Here is a 21,126-nt window from a genome sequence, read left to right on the forward strand (position 1 = left end):
TCTACTGCGATGGCGTGTCCTGTTTTTCAGTACATACGGACTACTCATTTATATTCCAGTCATATAGATGACTATAGAAAATAAATGATAGACACAAAATGCTGGAGTAACTCAGCGGGTCATGGCAGCGTCCCTGGAGAAAATGGACAGGTGATGTTTCGGGTCGGAACCCTTCTTCAGAATGAAGAAGTTGCCAGAAGTTTAGTAACTCCGATTCAATTGTCAAATATATAGTACGAAAGTCTATTTTTTTTTCCAGAATGAAGAAGGGTCCTGACAATTCCCGACGTCACTTATCCATTTTCTCCAGAGATGCTGCCTGTCCCGCTGAGTTACTCCAGCATTTTGTGTCTTATCTTTGGTGTAAACCAGCACCTGCGGTTCCTTTTTTATTAGATGCTGGGGAAAAAATGCTTGGATCGCTTTAAAATAGAATATGGCGATCGATACAAGTCCAGTCAAGTGTGTGGAGCCCTCCATTCAACTTCTCTTTCCTCCCACAAGTCTTTTTAAACTCTGGCATTGGTAAAATCACTCCTTTGAGAATTTCCATAGCCCTGTGTTGTAACTGTCGGTGGAGATCCAGCCAAGTGCATAGTTTGTCATTGCTTTGAACTGAGATGCTTTTTCCTTTCAGCCTGAGGAACAGATTTCCCACCGGCGGCTCCATAAAGGGCTGCATGCGAACCGTGAAGGCCCTGGACAAGAATCTGGACCTGAAGCGAGAACAGACCAGGGGAGTTAGTTACGGGTGCTCAGCAAACCTGCTGGTGAGTCTTCTCCTTCCTGTCGCCTCGTGACCACAGACAAGTAATTGTGATTACTTGGTAGCGCAGCGGTAGAGTTGCTGCTTTACAGCGAATGCAGCGCCGGAGATTCAGGTTCGATCCTGACTACGGGTGCTGCACTGTAAGGAGTTTGTACGTTCTCCCCGTGACCTGCGTGGGTTTTCTCCGAGATCTTCGGTTTCCTCCCACACTCCAAAGACGTACAGGTATGTAGGTTAATTGACTGGGTAAATGTAAAAAATTGTCCCTAGTGGGTGTAGGATAGTGTTAATGTGCGGGGATCGCTGGGCGGCGCGGACTTGGTGGGCCGAAAAGGCCTGTTTCCGCGCTGTATATATATGATATGATGATAATGGGGGCTGTGTTGTTAATAACCAATACAATATAAGGTCACACTTTCTGGGAGCAGAATTAGGCCATTCGACCCATCGACCCATCTACTCCGCCATTCAATCACGGCTGGCCTATCTTTCCCTCCTGCCTTCGCCCCATAACCCCTGACACCCTTACTAATCAAGAATCCGTCAATCTCCGCCTTAAAAATATCCATTGACGGCCTCCACAGGCCTCCGTCTGTGGCAATGGATTTCACAGATTCGCCACCCTTTGACTCAAGAAAGTCCTCTTCATCTTTCTAAAGGTATGTCCCTTTATTCTGAGGCTATGGCCTCTGGTCCTCGATTCTCCCACAAGTGGAAACATCCTCTCCACATTCACTCTACCCAGGCCAATGATGTGCAGGTTTATAGATTAATTGGCTTCTGTAATTGCCCCTAATGTGTAGGATAGAACTAGTGTACGGGTGATCACTGGTCAGTGCGGACTCGGTGGGCCAAAGGCCCTGTTTCCATGCTGCCTCTTTAAACTAAACTAAACTAAAATCTCCATGAGTGTACAGGTACTTTTCTTGTCTTTGTCATTAACTGCCCGTTCTTTACCTGCTTCTGCACATTCAAATGATTTGACTGTAAATAATTCCAAGTGAGAAAGTACTAGGGTCCAAGGTTCTTTAGCAGTCAGATTTTGTGCACAGTCAGTATGATTCTGCTCACTGTCTATATTCTGCCACATTACGGGCACATGATGCACATCTGCTCCTCCAGATACTCTCCCTACAATCATCTCAGAGCAGCAGTGACTGATTCTACTGTTTGGCTACTGCTCATGTTAAAGTCTAGTCCAGGAAAGGCGCAGCATGAAATGTGAGCTATTTTTGTCATTGGGAGAGGGACGTTATAGACAATAGACAATAGGTGCAGGAGTAGGCCATTCGGTCCTTCGAACCAGCACCGCCATTCAATGTGATCATGGCTGATCATTCTCAATCAGTACCCCGTTCCTGCCTTCTGCCCATACCCCCTGACTCCACTATCCTTAAGAGCTCTATCCAGCTCTCTCTTGAATGCATTCAGAGAATTGGCCTCCACTGCCTTCTGAGGCAGAGAACTCCACAGATTTACAACTCTCTGACTGAAAAAGTTTTTCCTCATCTCCGTTCTAAATGGCCCACCCCTTATTCTTAAACTGTGGCCCCTGATTCTGGGCTCCCCCAACATTGGGAACATGTTTCCTGCCTCTAACGTGACAACCCCTTAATAATCTGATATGTTTCGATAAGAAAAATTGATTAGCCATGATTAAATGATGGAACAGATTCTATGGGCCGAATGGCCTAATTCTGGTTCTCTTACTAATGTATGCACATGCATACGCACACACAAGTACATATACACACACACACTTGCACATACACACACCTGCACACACCCAACACACATATACATACATGTGTAGGAAAGAACTGCAGATGCTGGTTTAAATCAAAGGTAGACACAAATGCTGGAGTAACTCAGCAGGACAGGCAGCATCTCTGGAGAGAAGGAATGGGTGACGTTTCAGGTCGAGATCCTTCTGAAGGGTCTCGACCCAAAAGGTCACCCATTCCTTCTCTCCAGAGATGCTGCCTGTCCCGCTGAGTTCACACACACACACTCTCTCACTCTCTCACTCTCTCACTCTCTCACTCTCTCACTCTTTCAGCCTGACATTATTCTGCATTTTGTTTCAGATCTCGCGCTCTGTCGATTTTACTGGCCAGGGATACATGAGTCTGATGCCTCAGAATATTCCGGTGCTTCGTGACCTCATGTCAGGCTTTGGTTTCCAGACCCAGCAACAGAATGCCCTGATGTTTTACTACCACACGGCTGTAAGTGGGAGCTGTGGGTGGACAGCGTGGATACTAGCAGGCCACACCTGTACTGCTCAGGCCAGTGGATGGGGGATGTTTCGGGTCGGGAGCCTTCTTTACATTGATGGATGTGTGCAGAGGGCTGGGCTGTTGTTGAACCCATTGCTTCTTCTGTGCAAACCCGGCTGCAAATCTTGGGATGGGCATCTCTGCCTCTGACAGAACTGGTGCAGAATGCAAAAGCAAGTGCATATAGAAGGCTGATGAGCCTTGAGTTTTCATTTACAACCTGCTCCCGTTTCACCAGAGGGTAGGATTATGTTCTTTTCCCAGGTTCTCCCCTTCCCAGTTAGATCACTCTGCTAATCACCTGGCATTATCTGCAGACTTTAGAACACAAGAAATATCTGCTCCAGGTTATTGAATGGCACCCTTCAGGAGCCAGCTTGTGTTGTGGTCGTTTCGTTACGTTTGAAAGGATAAGCCGTGTCGGAGAAGGAATTGCAGATGCTGGTTTATACCGAAGACAGGCACAAAATGCTGGAATAACTCAGCGGGTCAGGCAGCTTCTCTGGAGAAAAAGAATAGTTGACATTTCAGGTCTGAAGAAGGGTCAGAGTTTGCACATTCTCCCTATTGCGACGTGCGTTTCCTCCAGTTTCTCCGGTTTCTTCCCACATCCCACAAAGTGGGATAATGTAGAAGTAGTTTGAACGAGTGATCAGTAGTTAGTGCGCACTCTGGCTGAAAGGCCTGTTTCCACACTATATCTTTTAATTAACAAACAGTAAAATAAATAGGTTTAAGGTTGTTGGTGGAAGATTTAATGGGAACCTGAGGAGTAACTTTTTTATCCATCAAAGGGCAGTGGGTGTATGGAACAAGCCGCCGAAGGAGATAATTGAGGCAGGGGCTATCGTAACATTTAAGAAACATTTGGACAGGTACATAGATAGGGCAGGTTTAGAGGGATATATGGGCCAAAATCAGGCAGATGTAGTGTTATTGGGGGCATGTTGGTCGGCATGGGCAAGTTGTGCCAAAGGGCCTGTTTCCAAACTGTAGGACTCTATCACTCTAAATGATTGCGTTTGCGGGGGCCTTGCGTGTCGTTTGCCTCGGTAGGGGTCGAGCTGTCTGTCCGTGGGTGCGGGGAGAAGAGAGGGGAAGTTTTGTTGCCTCCATCACAGTGAGGGGGTGTTTGGAGTCACTGTGATGGATGTTTGTGTTGGGGTCGGGTGTCCTGTGTTCTTTTCTTTTTTGCTGTGTTTTGTGTGACTGCTGAAATTTCGTTCGGTGTAAAAAGCCGAGTGACAATAAAGTGTTGTTATGTTATGTTATGTTATGTTATGTAATGCTACAGGCAAAGGAATATTTCATATTCATAAAATATGGGCCAGATTTTGAGACTTAGTTAAAAAAAAAATCTGTTTTTCTTGCACACAACCTGCTATTCTCCAGTTGAACTTAATTTTTTTTGCTTCGCTTTGTTAGGAAGGGAACTGTCTAGTCTCTTTGAAGCAGGGATTAGTGGCCCTTAAGGTATTTAATAAGGAAGTTAAAAGTCAAATGCAGTATACAGATGGGAGCCTGCACCATGTGTCCTTCTACATCAAGAATGAACAGTAAGTCCTCTGATTTTACAGCTCCAAAAGTCATTTGTTAAAAAAAATGTACAGCAACATCTGAAATGGGCAAATTCTAATGTAGTTTGTGGGAATATCTGAAAAGTATCCAGCCGGGACATGGTCTTTTAACCACATTTGTCATAGAATTGCGGCACGGTGGCGGAGCGTTAGAGCTGTTGCCTTCCAGTGCCAGAGACCTGGGTTCGATCCTGACTACGGGTGCTGTCTGTACAGAGTTTGTACATTCTCCCCATGACCTGCACAGGTTTTCTCCGGGTGCTCCGGTTTCCTCCCACACTCCAAAGACGTACAGGTTTGTAGGTTAATTGGCTTCGGAAAATTGTAAATTGTCCCTTGTGTGTAGGATAGTGTTAATGCGTGGTGATCGATGGTCGGCACGGACTCGGTGGGCCAGAGAGCCTGTTTCTGCACTGTATCTCTAAATTAAACTAAATCAGGATGTTCTTTCACTGACATCTGGTTCTTATGTCCGTCTGACTCATGGATTATGCGTTTCACATCCGGAAGTACTATTTTTTTTCTGATTTAGAACATAGAACAGTACAGCACACAAACTTATTTTTACTTCAATTGAAGGTGTCTTTTAGAATTTAGTCTCTAGGTTTGGGTCATCACTTTTTAATCACACAATTATATAATTTGTACTGAAGAAACATATTATGCCACTAAATAAAATTTCATTCCTTGTATCTGATGCCCTGCAATATGACAAAATGTCAGATGCCAGAAAGTTGAACAAAATGTGTAGGAAGGAACTGCAGATGCTGGTTTATACCGAAGATAGACACAAAATGCTGGAGTAACTCAGCGGGACCGGCAGCATCTCTGGAGAAAAAGAAAAAGAATAGACAATAGGTGCAGGAGGAGGCCATTCGGCCCTTTGAACCAGCATCACCATTCAATGTGATCATGGCTGATCATTCTCAATCAGTACCCCGTTCCTGCCTTCTCCCCATACCCCCTGACTCCACTATCCTTAAGAGCTCTATCTAGCTCTCTCTTGAATGCATTCAGAGAATTGGCCTCCACTGCCTTCTGAGGCAGAGAATTCCACAGATTTACAACTCTCTGACTGAAAAAGGTTTTTCCTCATCTCCGTTTTAAATGGCCTACCCCTTATTCTTAAACTGTGGTCCCTGGTTCTGGGCTCCCCCAACATTGGGAACATGTTTCCTGCCTCTAACGTGTCCAACCCCTTAATAATCTGATATGTTTCGATAAGATCCCCTCTCATCCTAAATTCCAGTGTATACAAGCCTAGTCGCTCCAGTCTTTCAACATACGACAGTCCCGCCATTCTGGGAATTGGTGAACTTTCAAGTCGGAACACTTCTTCAGAATGAAAGTAGAGGTGGGGGTGGGGAATAAACTGGAGGCAAGAAAAGGCCAGAACAAATCAAGGCCGGCATCAGATGACAAGAAGGGTGGAGCTCATAATGGTCCATTGTTGGCTGGGGAAGGTGTGATAACAAGAGGTATACAAGGATGCGACCAGTAGAACTGGTAGATGACTAGGGTGGGGATGGGGGGGGGGGGGGGGGGGGACACGGGAGGGAAAAGCCAACTAGGGGTAATCCTGGTTAGATATGAACCTGCACTTTGTGTCTCAGATTTATACAATGCATTTCACATGTCATGAAGCATTTTGCGGCCATTAACTAACTTTATGAAATGTGGTCACCGCTGTAATTGAAATTTAGGTCTAATCTGCCATTTTCCTTTCTTTCCCTGAGGATTAAAATGGCGATCGATGATCAGGAGAAACTGCAAACAAAACTGTCCAGGAGAAAGAGGCGGCAGCCGAGGGAGATCGAGGAGGGACACCTTTACCTGGGTGGTGGGCCGACGACTCACCTGGGAGCTAACTTGACTGGCTGCATGACAAACGTCTTCATGTATCGGTGAGCTTTGAGAGTACACAGGATCAGCAATCAGCTAACCTGGTCCTCAGTAGGGATGCCACCTCGAATACTTGAAGCGTGGATAAGACCTGCTGTTCACATTACTAGTGCAGTACTGCCTGATATTTGTGCATGACTCAACGACAAAATTATTTAACAAAACAGAAAATACTGAGAATACTCAGTAGATCAGGTAACATAATTAGTCAAAGTGGGGTGGCACGGTGGCATAGCGGTAGAGTTACTGCCTTACAGGGCCAGAGACCTGGGTTCAATCCTGACTTCGTGTGCTTTCTGTACGGTTTGTATGTTCTCCCCGTGACCTGCGTGGGTTTCCTCCGAGATTTTCGGTTTCCTCCCACCCTCAAATACATACAGGTTTGTAGGTTGTGTAGGAAAATAACTGCAGATGCTGGTACAAATCGAAGGTTCACAAAATGCTGGAGTAACTCAGCTGGTCAGGCAGCATCTCTGGTGAGAAGGAATGGGTGACGTTTCAGGTCGAGACCCTTCTTCAGACTGATGTCGGGGGGGGCGGGACATAGGAAGGATGTAGTTGGAGACAGGAAGACAGTGGGAGAACTGGGAAGGGGGAGGGGAAGAGAGGGACAGAGGAGCTGTCTAAAGTTAGAGAAGTCAATGTTCATACCGCTGGGCTGTAAGCGAAATATGAGGTGCTGTTCCTCCAATTTGCGGTGGGCCTCACTATGGGTGAAGGTTAATTGGCTTGGTATAAATGTATGGATGTAAAATTGTCCCTAGTGTGTGTAGGATAGTGTAAGTGTGCGGAACGCTGGTCGGCATGGACTTGGTGGGCCGAAGGGCTGGTTTGCGCGGTATCTCTAAACTAAACTAAACAGAGATAGAGGGTTAAACCCGAGCTCAAGTCTTCCTTATAGCTATAAACCTCTGTCCTGGCAACATCCTTGTAAATCTTTGCACCCCTGAAGTCCAATTACAATTTCACAGGGTTGCAGCTGGTTGAGCCACTGTTTCACAGTGCTGTCGACTCGGGTAGTTCACTCCCAATCTTTTTAGACTTTATTTTAAACTTTAGAGCTACAGGTTGAAAACAGGCCCTTCGGCCCACTAAATCCACGCCGACCAGCAATCCCCCGTCCACCAGCATTATCCTACACACTGGGGACAACGTACAATTTGTGTACTGCCCAGGTGAAGTCTGCTGTATGATTTTACCAGATTGTATGCAAAAGCAAGAATTTCATTGTATGCGTATTCCTACAGGCGACAATAAAATATCATTGAATAATTTTACCTCGGCTACAAACCTGGACATCTTTGGAGTGTGGGAGGAAAATGGAGCACCCGGAGAAAACCCACGCAGTCACAACGCGGGTGGTCATGGGGAGAAGATACAAACTCCACACAGACAGCATCAAACCCGGGTCTCTGGCACTGTAAGGCAGCAACTCTAGTGCTGAGCCACTGTGCCACATCTTGGCTGCCATCTGTGTGGAGTTTGCACGTTCTTTGTCTGACCACCCATATTCCCTCTGAGTGCTCCAGCTTCTCTCCCACATCCCTAAGATGCGGGGTTTGGTAGGCTTATTGTCCACTGTAAATTGCTCCTAACGTGTGTGTAGAATGGGCACTGAAATGGACAAGAATGTGGGGAGAATAAAACTTGGCATTAATGTAGGATTCATGTAAATCAATGATCGACGGTTCATTTGGGCTTTAGAGTTTAAAGATACAGCGTGGAAACAGGTCCTTCAATCCACGCTGACCAGCAATCACCCGTACACTAGTTCTATCCTACACACCAGGTACAATGTACAGAAGCCTATTAACCTACCAACCTGGAGCAAAGGAACAGTGAACGTTTCAGGTCGGAGGTTCTGACCCAAAACTTCACCTACTCTTTTTCTCCAGAGATGCTGCCTGACCTGCTGAGTTGTTCCAGCACTTTGTGCCTATCTTTGGTATTAACCTGCATCTACAATTCCTTCCCACATATTGAACCTATAAACCTGCACATCTTTGGCATGTGGGGGGAAACCGGGGAAAACCCATGCAGTCACAGGGAGAACGTACAAACTCCGTACAGACAGCACGCGTAGTCAGGATCGAACCTGGAACTCTGGCGCTGTAGGGCAGCAACTCTGCCACTGAGCCACTTGGTGGGCCAAAGGGCCTGTTTCTGAGCTCTATAACCAGAAATGCACACATTTATTCAACACGACATAATAGAAAATGTAAATGTGGCGCGGTCAAATTAATATTAACCTGCGTGCAAAAGGATGAGTGTTTATTACCTTTCTTGTGCAGTAAAGATTCAAGCCAGCAGTCGGTCATGAATCTCCAGAAGCATGACTTGATGGTGGGTGCAGAGTTGAACAGTTGCCCTCGGCAAAAGCCACCCCAGCAGATACGCCTTCACAAGAAGGACAAAGCCAGACAGGTAAGTGAGATTGGAGGCCCATCCTCATGTCATCACCCATCTTGGTTCTTGGTTCTTGGTTCTCCAAAATATTCCACATGGAATTTAAACTGGAGAATTTAAGCACCTCGGTAAATGACAAGCATTCGCGAGCATCAACAGTGAAAGGCTTGGGTAGAGTGGATGTGGAGAGGATGTTTCCACTGATGGGAGAGTCTAGAACCAGAGGTTAGAGCCTCAGAATTAAAATCCGTTCCTTTAGGAAGGAGGAGGAGTTTCTTTCATCAGAGGGTGGTGTATCTGTGGAATTCTTTGCCACAGAAGGCTGTGGAGGCCTTCAATGGATATTTTTAAGGCAGAAATAGATAGATTCTTTTTTGTATGGGTGTCAAGGATTATGGGGAGAAAGCAGGAGAATGGGGTTAGGAGGAAGAGATAGATCAGCCATGTTTGAATGGTGTAAACATGATGGGCCGAATGGCCTAATTCTGCTCCTTTTACTTATGATCTTACGACTATAAAAAATTAAATAAGTTGAACTTTGCATCGCAAAAGTCAGTAACATTTCCTGGAATGCACAGATGCACTTGATCTTTTCAATATTGCATGTGTTTTCTATTTCAAGATAGGAATCAAAGGTTACGGAGAGAGGGCATGAGAATGGGGTTGAGAGGGAAAAATAGATCAGCCATGATCGAATGGCAGAGCAGACTTGATGGGCCGAATGGCCTAATCCTGATCCTGAATCTTATGGTTTTAAGATTATGATAAGCTAATTTGATTTTTACGGATTGAGTTTATTGCTTTATTGCTTTATCCCTAGCTATACAACCCAATTGTATCCATCACTCCTCTGCAACTTCTGCACTCTTCAGCTCTGCTCTCTTCACCATCCATTGGCAACTCTGCACTCTACTGCCAAGGCCCTAATCTCTGTCCCCAGTGTGGCTCCAACTACTTTCCTGTAAATTAAACCTTCACCCAAACTCTTTGAAACTTCCCTCCCTTGACCTTGTGTCTCCTGAAGATATACACACACAATGCTGGATGGAGTAACTCAGCAGGACAGGCAGCATCTCTGGAGAAGAGGAATGGGTGATGTTTCGAGTCGAGACCCTTCTTCAGACTGAAACGTCACCCATTCCTTCTCTCCAGAGATGCTGTCGTACCCGCTGAGTTACTCCAGCATCTATCTTTGGTGTAAACCAGCACCTGCAGTTCCTTCCTACACACTTGTATCTCCTGATGTGGCTCTCGCTTAAAACCCTTTTGGATTATTCACCATGTTGAAGACGCAATTAAAAATGGCCAGTTGTGCTGTTATAAAGAATGGGACTTTTTAACCTGAGTGTGAGGTCTTTGGGACATGTTGTGTAATTTTGATTTTGAATCTTGAAGGCTACCAGCAAGATTAGAAGCAAAAAGCGGATGCAGGAAAGTTGCCGGTTGCCAAGGGAACCAGCCGCTGTGAGCAACGCCCAATACTTCAGAGGTTCCCACCTCAGCCGCTTGGAATATGACAACATTCCACAATCCTTCCGTGTGAGGCAAGTTTCCCCAACCTCCACTCCTGTCTTTTTGAATGACTTTAAATGTAGACATTCAAATGTATTTTTCCTTGCATTTGCGTTGTTCATTTCGGATGTGGATATTTCCTGTGTGGACATATAACTTGGAACACTTTAGGTTCAGTGCACAGTGGCAATGAAATTGTTTGTAATACACATTCCTTTATGGAAGGAGTATTTAAACATAAAAGATAACTATGCTATTGAATCTCATGGTAGGCTGATCCATGAGACTGGTGGTGTGCAAAATCATGAGAGGAATAGATCGGGGAGATGCACAGAGTCTCGTGCCCAGACCAGGGTAATCGAGAACATGGGTTTAAGGTGAGGGAGGAAAGATTTAACAGGAACCTGAGGGATAACTATTTTGCACAGAAGTTGGTGGGTGTAGAGAACAAGCTGCTGGAGGAGGTATCTGAGGCAGGTAGTATTGTAACATTTAAGAAACATTTGGACAGGTACATGGATAGGATAGATTTAGAGGGATATGGGCCAAATGCAGGCAGGTAGGGCTAGTATAGATGGGACATGTTGGTCAGTGTGAGCAAGTTGGGCCGCAGGGCCTGTTTCCATACTTTATAACTCTAAGATGCATGGGAACTATGGTGACATGGTGGTTTGGATTTAGAACTATAACATAGAGACAGAGGGGAGTGATGGAAGGGTGTTATTCTAGCTGGAGGTCTGTGACCAGTGGTATGCCAGAGATCTCTGCTAGGACCTCCATTGTCTGGGACACATATAAATGTAGATGGGTTGGTTAGTAAGTTTGCAGATGACAAAGGAAATGGCGGAATTACCAACAGTGAGAAATGCTGTCAAAGAATACAGCAGGATATAGATCGGCTACAGATATGGTAGGAGAAATAACAGATGGAGTTTAATCTGAGCAAGTGTGTGATTTTTCACTTTTTGAGAGGTCAAATATAAAGGGACAACATCCAGTTAATGGCAAGACCCTTAACAGCTTTGATGTATAGAAGGATCTTGGGATCCAAGTTCTTTGCTCCATGAAGGTGGCAACACGTGGATAAGAATTGCCTTCATCAGTGGGGGAATTGAGCATTAGAGTCAGGAAGACATGCTGCAACTTTATAAAACTGTGGTTAGGTGTGGTAGCCGATCTATATCCTGCTGTATTCCTTGACAGCATTTCTCATTGTCGGCAATTCCGTCATCTGCAAACTTACTAACCAACCCATCTGCATTTTCTCTAAGTCATTCATATGTGTCCCAGACAATGTAGGTCCTAGCAGAGATCTCCGTGGCATACCACTGGTCACAGACCTCCAGCTAGAATAACACCCTTCCATCACTGTCTCTATGTGGTGGGCAGTGGGGGAATTGAGCATTGGAGTCAGGAAGACATGCTGCAACTTTATAAAACTGTGGTTAGGCCTCTTTTGGAGAACTGTGTGTAGTTCTAATTTGCCGCACCACAGGAAGGATGAAGAGTCTTTAGAGAGGGACGGCGGAAGAGGTTTACCAGGATGGTGCCTGGATTAACTTGGGATTGTTTTTTCTGGAGTGTTTTAGGATGAGGCTGAGCTGGTAAAAGTTTATAAAATTATAGAGGCAGAGATGGGGTAGACAGTCGGAACCTTGATTCCAGGATGGAAATATCACAGACTAGAGGGTGTAGCTTTAAGGTTAGAGGGGGAAAGTTTAAAGGAGACAATCGAGTGGTGGGTATGTGGAAGGCACTGCCAGAGATGGTGTGAAAGCAGATACGACAGTGGTGTTTCAGATATTTTAAGTGAGGCACATGAATATGCAGACTAGAGGGATTTCTAACGTGTGCAGGTAAAAGGGAGTAGTGATAATTTAGCATCTTGTTCGACACAAACATTGTGAGCCGAAAAGCCTGTTACTTTGCAGTACTGTCTTATGTTCTATGGTACTCCAGCTCAATCTGACAGATTTTGCTCAAATTTCTTAGAATCTGAATGTTTTTATGAACTTGAGAAGGCTTTGTGCTATTTGCTTTACTCTTATTTCTCTAGGTCTAGTTTCTCCATGGAGGTTCGCAGCAATTCATCCCATGGGATGCTTTTTTATGTCTCCAACGAATGGGAAACCACCTTTATGGTTCTCTTGCTTTCCAAGGGCCGTTTTGTCTTCATGTTTGAAATCAAAGGGAGGAAACTACGGATTACAACTAAAGAAAAGTATAACGATGGATTGTGGCACACGGTACGTATAGCAGATTCCGAAATAAACTTCTGTTCCCAGTATTAACATGACTATTCAAGACTATTTCTGGCCTTCAAAGAGTAGGATAACTTCAATGTGGCATCCTTGTTTTATTCCAGAACAAGGACAAATGGCTCAATTTAATTGGGGTAATTTAAAAGTAGTTTAACATGAATTTTATTTTTAAGAATGGGGAAAGGCTATTTTTAGTAGGATTTCTCATTCAGCAGAATATACTTGGGTGGAATGTATTGTCTTTATATGTAAACATGGAAGTGCTTTTAGGAGCCAGAGATTGTGGTGGGTGTATTTGTGATCTCACAACAATGTGGTATCCTTGTGCAAAATCTGGACAGGACATCAAGAAATACAAACATCAAGTAATTGTGATCGGAGATTGCATCCCAATGACAATCCTCCAACTATTTATAGTAAAAAATCCAGATTTGGAGTAATTTTTTAATGTTCCCAAAATTAAATCTACACTGCCTTGCAGACCAGAAACATTTAGAATCAATGCACAATTTCCAGTTTTATCCGTGTGGAATTCTGGCAGCTCCTCGGTTGCATTCAGCTCCTTCAGTAGTGGCATTGCAGACGCTGGAATTTTGAGCAAAATGCAAAGTGCTGGATGCAAAATGCAAACTCCTACTCCTACTCAGATCAGTTTGAAGAAGTGTCCTGACCCATGACTTTGTCAATTCTCTCCCTCGCAAAAAATTGTAAATTGTCCCGAGTGTGACAACGTAGTGATCGTTGGTCGGCGTGGACTCGGCTGAAAGGCCTGTTTCCGTGCCGTATCTCAATAGTCTAAAATAAACCCGGCTGGAAGAAACTAAATAGCTTCCTGAACCTCCAATGTGAAGGACAGCAAGACCAGCTCATGAAGCCAGATATGCACTGATGAAGGCCAAAGTGTTAGCATGCTTTTCTAGCAGAAGAGCAGACCAAAATAACCTAACCAAAATAAGCATTTAAAATATAAAGCCATGCTCTCAATTCACATCTTGAGGGACAATTGGCATTGTTAGTATTTGTGAAGACCTAATCAAACTTAGAAAATAGGTGCGAGGAGGCCATTTGGCCCATTGAGTCAGCACCGCCATTCAATGTGATCTTGGCTGATCATCTACAATCAGTAACCTGTGCCTGCCTTCTGCCCATATCCCTTGATTCCACTAGCCCCAAGAGCTCTATCTAATTCTATTTTAAATTCATCCAGTGAATTGGCCTCCACTGCCTTCTGTGGCATTTTTCCTGCATCTAGATTGTTTAGTCCTTTTATAATTGTATACGCAGACCACCTAACCCTTCCTAATTTGGCGGAAAGTTTCCGCTTTCTTATTTCATTTCCACCATTCTGATTTTGCCTCACATTGTTCTGCAAAACACATGTCTCGCCGCTCGCCTCGCCCCGCCCCGCCAATGGCCCGGCCTTGTCGCTGTACTCGCCTGGCCTGGCCTCACCTCGCCTCTCGCCGCTGGCCTCACCTCGCCTCTCGCCGCTGGCCCAGCCTCACCTCGCCGCTGGCCTCGCCTCGCCTCTGGCCTCGCCTCGCCGCTGGCTCAGCCTCGCTGCGGAGCGTGAGGCCCGTTGATGTTGAGAGGGGATGGGGGGGGGTTGGGGTACGGGGGAGGGGAGCAGTGGAGTGGGAGGAGGGAGTGGGGGTGGGAGGGAAGTGGGGGAGGAGAGGTGGGGGAGTGGATTTGGGGGGAAAGGGAGGGAGGGGTGGGGGGGAGTAGGGGCGAGGGTGGGGGGAGGGAGTGGGGAGAGGGGGGTGGGGGAGAGTAGGGTTGGGGAGGCATGGAACATAGGGATTTGCTGTTGAAGACCACTGGAGCAAGTATGTCTTCAATTAAATTAGGTATGTGCAGTTTTTTAAATGAAACTCTTTCTTCATAACTTAGTCATACATTTTATGACGATTGTTCTTTTATTCAATACCAAGAGACTGTTGGAAATAATAGTCGTTTTTCACACATGAATGTAGCGCAACGCGGACGTGCATTTGGCATGGGGTTTTTTTGCCGAAAAGTTGCATTGCACGCCATATTATGAATTTTGATGTAAAATTCTGAATTTTGGACATCAAAATTCTGAACTTGTAATATCAAATGTTGGGAGGTCTGTATACGTCTCTATAAGGTCCCCTCTCATCCTTCAAATCTCCAGTGAATACAAGCCTAGTCTTTCTAATCTTTCCTATGACAGTCCCTCCATCCCAGGGATTAATCTCGTGAACCTACGCTGCACTGCCTCAATAGCAAGGACGTCCTTCCTCAAATTAGGAGAAGAAAACTGCACACAATACTCCAGATGTGGTCTCACCAGGGCAACTGCAGAACCATGTTTGATTCTGCAGCTGATTATGGTTTAACTAAATACAAAATTTGCCTTTTTCCACCAATATATGGCGAGATTTGCATATATCTGCTCCATTTTGTTTTAACATTGTATATTATTGACCAATGATCATAATTAAACAAAGGAACATTCACCATTCACCCTTCTTGCTGAAGTTGAGTAACCCGATATCAGGCAGAAACAGGTAGTTGTTTAATTGTGAAATGTATTGTTTCTAGATATTTTTCAGCAGAGACCGGCACCAGGTGCAGCTGGTCATCGACGGTTTACGGGCACAAACACGGATCATCTCAGTCACAGCTTCCTTGGAGGTCAAAGCTCCATTCTATGTGGGTTCAGTTCCAAAAGGAAAAGCAAGGAGGATTGCTCAGGTAAAAAGCACTGAAAACAGCTTAAAACCTCCGGTTGGGAAATAAAACACAAAATGGTTTGCACCTGTAACTCCCATGTGAATTTAGCCATGATGGTGTTGGAAAACAGCAGCATATTAAGTAACTTGCCATTCTGGAACCCATTCCCTGTTATGTTTGCCCCTTCTCTTGCTTGTAAATTTCAACGCTAGCGTCCATTTCCTGGCATCTGTTGGTCAGCTTGTGGAAGACCTCGACCCCAGGGAGAATTACAGATAGTTGTTCCCTAGGTCCTTGGTCTAGGCCAACGTTACTCCAATAATGTTAATGAAGCTATTGTGAGCCTAACTCAACGAAACACCAGTGAGGGGAGATGTCCACTTGATAACCCCAATGATATACTGGCATCGACACCCCTAGTTTTTGTTGTCCCATAGTTTAACTGTGTAAAGACATCTTAGATTCTCATGTGGCATTGGGATTAGGTTTCTTGGTTAAACATGTAGTTTGTGTGTTTGTTAACATGTAGATAACTTATTACTAATTATGTAGTGATTGTCCTATAGCATAAGTGTGTATCGGTAGTTTAGAGACTACTTTGGCATTGGGTTTTCTTGGATGAGCGCTTATCCTGGTGTTACAGCACAAGTACTTTGTGTTTTACCAGTAATTCAAAAAAACACTTTGTCCTACTTTAACGATCTTTGCAGTGCTTGCCACATTCCTATTAATTTAGATGTGACTGTGTGTGAAATACTCTGAACATTGAGTGAAGTGCAGTATCTATTTTATTTCAGGGCACTTCCACTAAGTTTAACGGTTGCATCCGAAACTTCCAACTGGATGGAAAACCTGTGGAACCACTTTCACGCGCTTACAACGTCACACCGTGCTTTGAGGGAAGTCTTGAGATGGGAACGTTTTTCTCCAGTGTAGGAGGCTACATAATTATAGGTATTAAAATTGAAATATTACTATTTCCATTTTCATTTTAACAAATTTGAGTTACTGACAACATGACAGCTTTGCTATAGCCAGCATTATCCTCAAGGGTTCCTAAACACAGTAGTCCGTGCTGTACGTGATTTTACTATCACTTCCAAGTAACCCATTTCTTTTGTGAGGAATGCACAAACTGCAGTTAACTGCGTGTAAATCACATACACTCACCTGTATGATGATGATGATACTTTATAGTCACATGTACCGCGATACCTACGTACAGTGAAATTCTTTGTTTTGCATACAATCCAGTAAGGTCATACTATAGAGAAACACAGTCAGAGACAAGTAGAAATGCAACGATTGTCGTGTAATAGTAGACTTCACCGAGACCGTTCACAAAGAGTCACCACGTTTCTGGCGCCCACAAAGTTTCAAAGTTCTTGGAGTAGTCTTATCTTGGCCTTAAAGGCCAGTAGAGGGCCTACTGTCCCCATCTGTTGATCATACATATTGCAAAGACATATGTTACGTGAAAATGAAAACACTGCAGATGTTAGAAATCTGAAATAAAGACAAATATTTGAAATATTCAGATTAGGCAATATCTGTGGCGAGAGGAACAAAATGAAAGCCTCGGGTTGAATACCCTCCATTAGTGCCACTATCATCTGACAAAGTAAATTAGCCCAGTGTTAAATCTGATTCTCTTTCCTTAGCTGTTGCCTGACCCATTGAGTATTTCCAACATTTTCTGTTTTTAGGTTTAGGTTAATTATTGTAGCATGTACAGTGAAACAGTTTGATACAGTGAAAAGCTTTTGAAAAGTTTATATTGCAGACACATCATCCATACCTGTGCCGATTACTTTCCCACAGGTTACAATGGTTAACGGTCAGGAATGGGACACATTGTTTCCCCGCGGGTGCCCACATCTTATTCTGCCTTCCGCAACGTTTTCATTTTCCTTTTTTTGTTTAGATGAGTTCTTTGTTCTTGACAAAGATTATGAGCTAATGTTTGAAGTGCGTTCCAGGAGTTTGTCGGGTATATTTTTCCATGTTGGAAGAAAACAAAGCCATTACTTCAGTCTGTATGCAGAGGATGGGCAGGTAAGAAACATTTTTTAATCAAGATCTGGCTCAATTATGATTCAGGGAAGATTGTTTAGATTTGGAAATATAACCCAAGTACATGTAAAAATGTAATTGACCAGCAGTGAAATATACTAAATGGCAAAAGTTCAGGTTTTATATGGATTTTCCAATGTGTTTGCTTAACACTTAGCTCCAGCTCTGAGGTGTTAGTATGATTAATCGTGCCAGCTACAGATCATTGTGGGTTATGACTTCACAGGACCTACACAGTAAATAGTAGGGCTTTGGGGAGTGTTGTAGAGCAGAGGGATCTAGGAGTGCAGGTGCATGGTTCCTTGAAGGTGGAGTCGCAGGGTCAAAAAGGATTTTGGCACATTAGCCTCCATCAGTCAGAGTATTGAGTATAGAAGGTGGGAGGTCATGTTGCAGTTGTATAAGACGTTGGTCGCATTTAAAGTATTGTGTTCAGTTCTGAGCACCATGTTATAGGAAAGATGTTGTCAAGCTGGAAAGGATCCAGAGGAGATTGATGTGGATGTTGCCAGGACTAGAGGGTCTAAGCTATAGGGAGGTTGAGTAGGCTGGGACTCTATTCCTTGGAGGCAGGAGGGGCGATCTTATAATGGTGTATAAAATCATGAGAGGAATAATCAGGTGCATGCATGGAGTCTTGCCCAGTGTAGGCGAATCGAGGACAAGAGGACATGTTTAAGATGAAGGGGAAAAGATTTAATAGGAATCTGAGGGGTAACTTTTTCACACAAAGGGTGGTGGATGTATGGAACAAGCTTGCAGAGGAGGTAGTTGAGGCTGGGACTATTCCAACATTTAACAGTTAATTAGGTACATGGAAAGGACAGGTTTGGAGGGATATGGACCAAACACAAGCAGGTGGAACTAGTGTAGCTGGGACATGTTGGCCGGTGTGGGCAAGTTCGGCCAAAGGCTTGTTTCCACACTGTATCACTCTCACAATACTTTATTAGGCAAGTATGTTTTGCAACATACAAGCAACTTCATTTGTCATAGTCATAACAATAAAAAGCAACCGGCCATACAAAATACATTTTAACATGAACATCCACCACAGTGACTCCCACATTCCTCACTGTGATGGAAGGCGGAAAAAAGTTCAATCTCTCCCTTCTTTGCCCTCCAGCCATCGGGGGGCCTCTAATCTTCCGGTGACGCGACGATCTTGACTCCCGTAGCCGGCGGCGGGCCTTCCTCGTCGGGGTGATCCAGCTCCTGCATCGGGAAGGGGGGTTTCAGCTCCCCCATGCCAGAATCTCTGACTCCAGAATCAGAGGTTGAGACATCTGGATATCCACTGGTCCAAAACTAACCTTCAATTCAGGAGATGCATTTTATACTTGAGATGTTTATAGTTCAATTTGCTGTGTTGGTATGAAACGGATTGTGTGGGTAATAAACTAGATGACCTTGTATTGTATTTACCATTCATTTTAAAGGTTGTTGTTCAGTTGAACAATGGAGCTGGAGAATTCTCAGCATCAGTCACTCCAGAACAGTCTCTGTGTGATGGGCAGTGGCACCGGATAGCAGGTAAGAGCGAAATATCAAAATATTCCACCATGGCAGGGAAGTCAAAAACTAGAGGATGTAGGTGTAAGGTGAGAGGGGAAAGATTTGAAAGGGACCTTCATACAGAAGATGGTGTGTTTATGTAAATGGTATCGAGTACAATTGTGACATTGGACAGAAAGGGTTTTGAGGAATACGAGCTGAACAAATGGGACTAGCTTAGTTCGGCAACATGTTTGGCATGGGCGAGTTGGGCCGAAGGGCTTGCTTTTGTGCTGTACAGCTCTAATTCTAAATGATGCAACGCACAAGCCTGGTGCTTGTCTGTAGGTGGGCAAGAAGATCATTCTTTGCAGATCATAATCATTCCATTTTCTGTTTGCAAGTTTTATGGGTCAGGGACCTATCTTGGTCCATAAATTGTTTTGTCAACCCTGTCAGTTGTGCTTTGGATATTTTTCATGCAGATAAATATTCTTCTTCTGTCATTTGTAATATTGATTCTTATTTATTTGCCTTTTGTAGTTATCAAAAGGAAGAACGTGATCCAGCTTGATGTGGATACCGAGAGTAATTACACAGTGGGACCACTGTATGTTCCACGTACCAATTCCAAACAGATCCTTTACGTGGGAGGCATACCAGGTACGTTTCACGAGTTGTATTGCAAATGGAACAATTATTGCTTTAAGTATGTGCAACAATAAATCCCATTATTTTGCCACACATTGCTAGAGGTATTGTCCATTGGGAACCCTCTCACTAGTCAGAGGCCTCTGGTAGAACGATAACCAGATGTGCCTCAATTGTTAATTAATAACCCAACACTCCCAGTCCAGGCTACAAAATAAGAATTTTCCTTGGTGAGCAAAGTACTCACTCATCCCTTTGAAAAAAATGTTATTGATGATATTGATCTTATTGCTAAGATTGAAAAGCGAAAATGTGGTCACTGCCAGAAAGATTGCTACACCCCAGCTTCCCCAACAAAGTCAATTTTGGTATTGAACTGTGCAGTGCTGATCTGGTGAGATAAATGTACAAAGGGCCGTCCCCTTTCAGGTAGAGTTAGGATGAGCCGAGGTGACTAAAACCTAGGACACCGTAGTTTGTTTCACTGGCAGCACCAAGTCTGGAACAGATCCATGGAGCTTTAAATCATGTTCTTCACCTCAAAATGTGTTCTAGATTGATCAACACCCTAGCAGGTAGAAAGCAAAGGACAGTCAAACCCAAGCTCCTCAGTGCACCTCCAAAAGCACACTCTTTGATAAAGAGCCACATGCTCACCAAGCCTGAGATGAACAAAATCTGTTCGTTTTTAGTAAATATTGGATGAGATTTGAGAATTGGATGTTACACAGATGGGAGCACGTGCGTGGATAGAGTAGCATGTTTAGGAATTTTTCGTCAGCCCATTTAAACACAGGTAAATTGATGTTTAACAGTAAATGTTTGTTAAATGGAGGGAAATGTTTGTTAAAGTAATAATATGAAGTCGAAGACTTTGTTCTGTCAACCTCTTTAAAATCACTACGGTGATTACGCACAGGCACAGCAGCCAGAGAATCAAATCCACAGGATCCACCTTAGCAGATGGGGGCAGGGTAGTGGATACAATCTATATGGACTTTAGTAAGGCCTTCATGGTGAGTCTATCAGGCCAATTAGGTTGCATGGGATCCAGGAGGAGCTAGTTAATTGGATACATAATTGGTTTGATGGCACAAAGCAGGTTGATTTGGTTTTTTCCCTCGGGCTGGAGACCTATATAGACTGTGGTGTGCCACAAGGATTAGTGTGACCACATTGCTATTGATCATTTATGTAACCAATTTGGTTGAGAATGTACAAGGCAGTTTCAGTATGTTTGCAGATAGCACTAAAATAGGTGATATCATGGGCAGTGCAGAACGTAATCAACAATTTCAGTGATATTCAGACGAGGTGTTGCGTTTGAGATGGCAAACCAGAAAAGACTTCAAAGTGAACAGTGGGGGCATGGGAATTAAAAAATAGGGGCTTCGGTTAAAGTGAGATGGGAATGACGTAAAAGGAAACTGAGGGACAACTTCTTCACACAACAGATGTGTATATGGAACGAGCTGCCAGCGAAAATGGATGAGGCAGGTACA

At 44.1% G+C, this 21,126-nt stretch overlaps 1 protein-coding gene across 2 annotated transcripts in view; it reads left to right on the top strand.

The window, feature by feature from the left end:
- lama5 (laminin, alpha 5) overlaps positions 1 to 21,126 on the top strand; it is a 277,790-nt gene that overhangs the window by 255,845 nt on the left and 819 nt on the right. The window contains exons 68-79 of one of the 2 annotated variants that reach the window (XM_078418700.1): positions 638 to 770; positions 2,857 to 2,997; positions 4,474 to 4,604; positions 6,362 to 6,529; positions 8,819 to 8,951; positions 10,329 to 10,477; positions 12,502 to 12,691; positions 15,275 to 15,427; positions 16,204 to 16,360; positions 17,331 to 17,461; positions 18,919 to 19,012; positions 19,517 to 19,636. In XM_078418700.1, the coding sequence (XP_078274826.1) occupies positions 638 to 770; positions 2,857 to 2,997; positions 4,474 to 4,604; positions 6,362 to 6,529; positions 8,819 to 8,951; positions 10,329 to 10,477; positions 12,502 to 12,691; positions 15,275 to 15,427; positions 16,204 to 16,360; positions 17,331 to 17,461; positions 18,919 to 19,012; positions 19,517 to 19,636 (1,700 nt within the window). Of the gene's footprint in view, positions 1 to 637; positions 771 to 2,856; positions 2,998 to 4,473; positions 4,605 to 6,361; positions 6,530 to 8,818; positions 8,952 to 10,328; positions 10,478 to 12,501; positions 12,692 to 15,274; positions 15,428 to 16,203; positions 16,361 to 17,330; positions 17,462 to 18,918; positions 19,013 to 19,516; positions 19,637 to 21,126 lie in introns of those variants that run through there. The other variant, XR_013548716.1, reaches the window with a different exon arrangement.

The sequence above is a fragment of the Rhinoraja longicauda genome, chromosome 22 (genome assembly GCF_053455715.1).
Source record: "Rhinoraja longicauda isolate Sanriku21f chromosome 22, sRhiLon1.1, whole genome shotgun sequence".
NCBI classification, from domain to species: domain Eukaryota; kingdom Metazoa; phylum Chordata; class Chondrichthyes; order Rajiformes; family Arhynchobatidae; genus Rhinoraja; species Rhinoraja longicauda.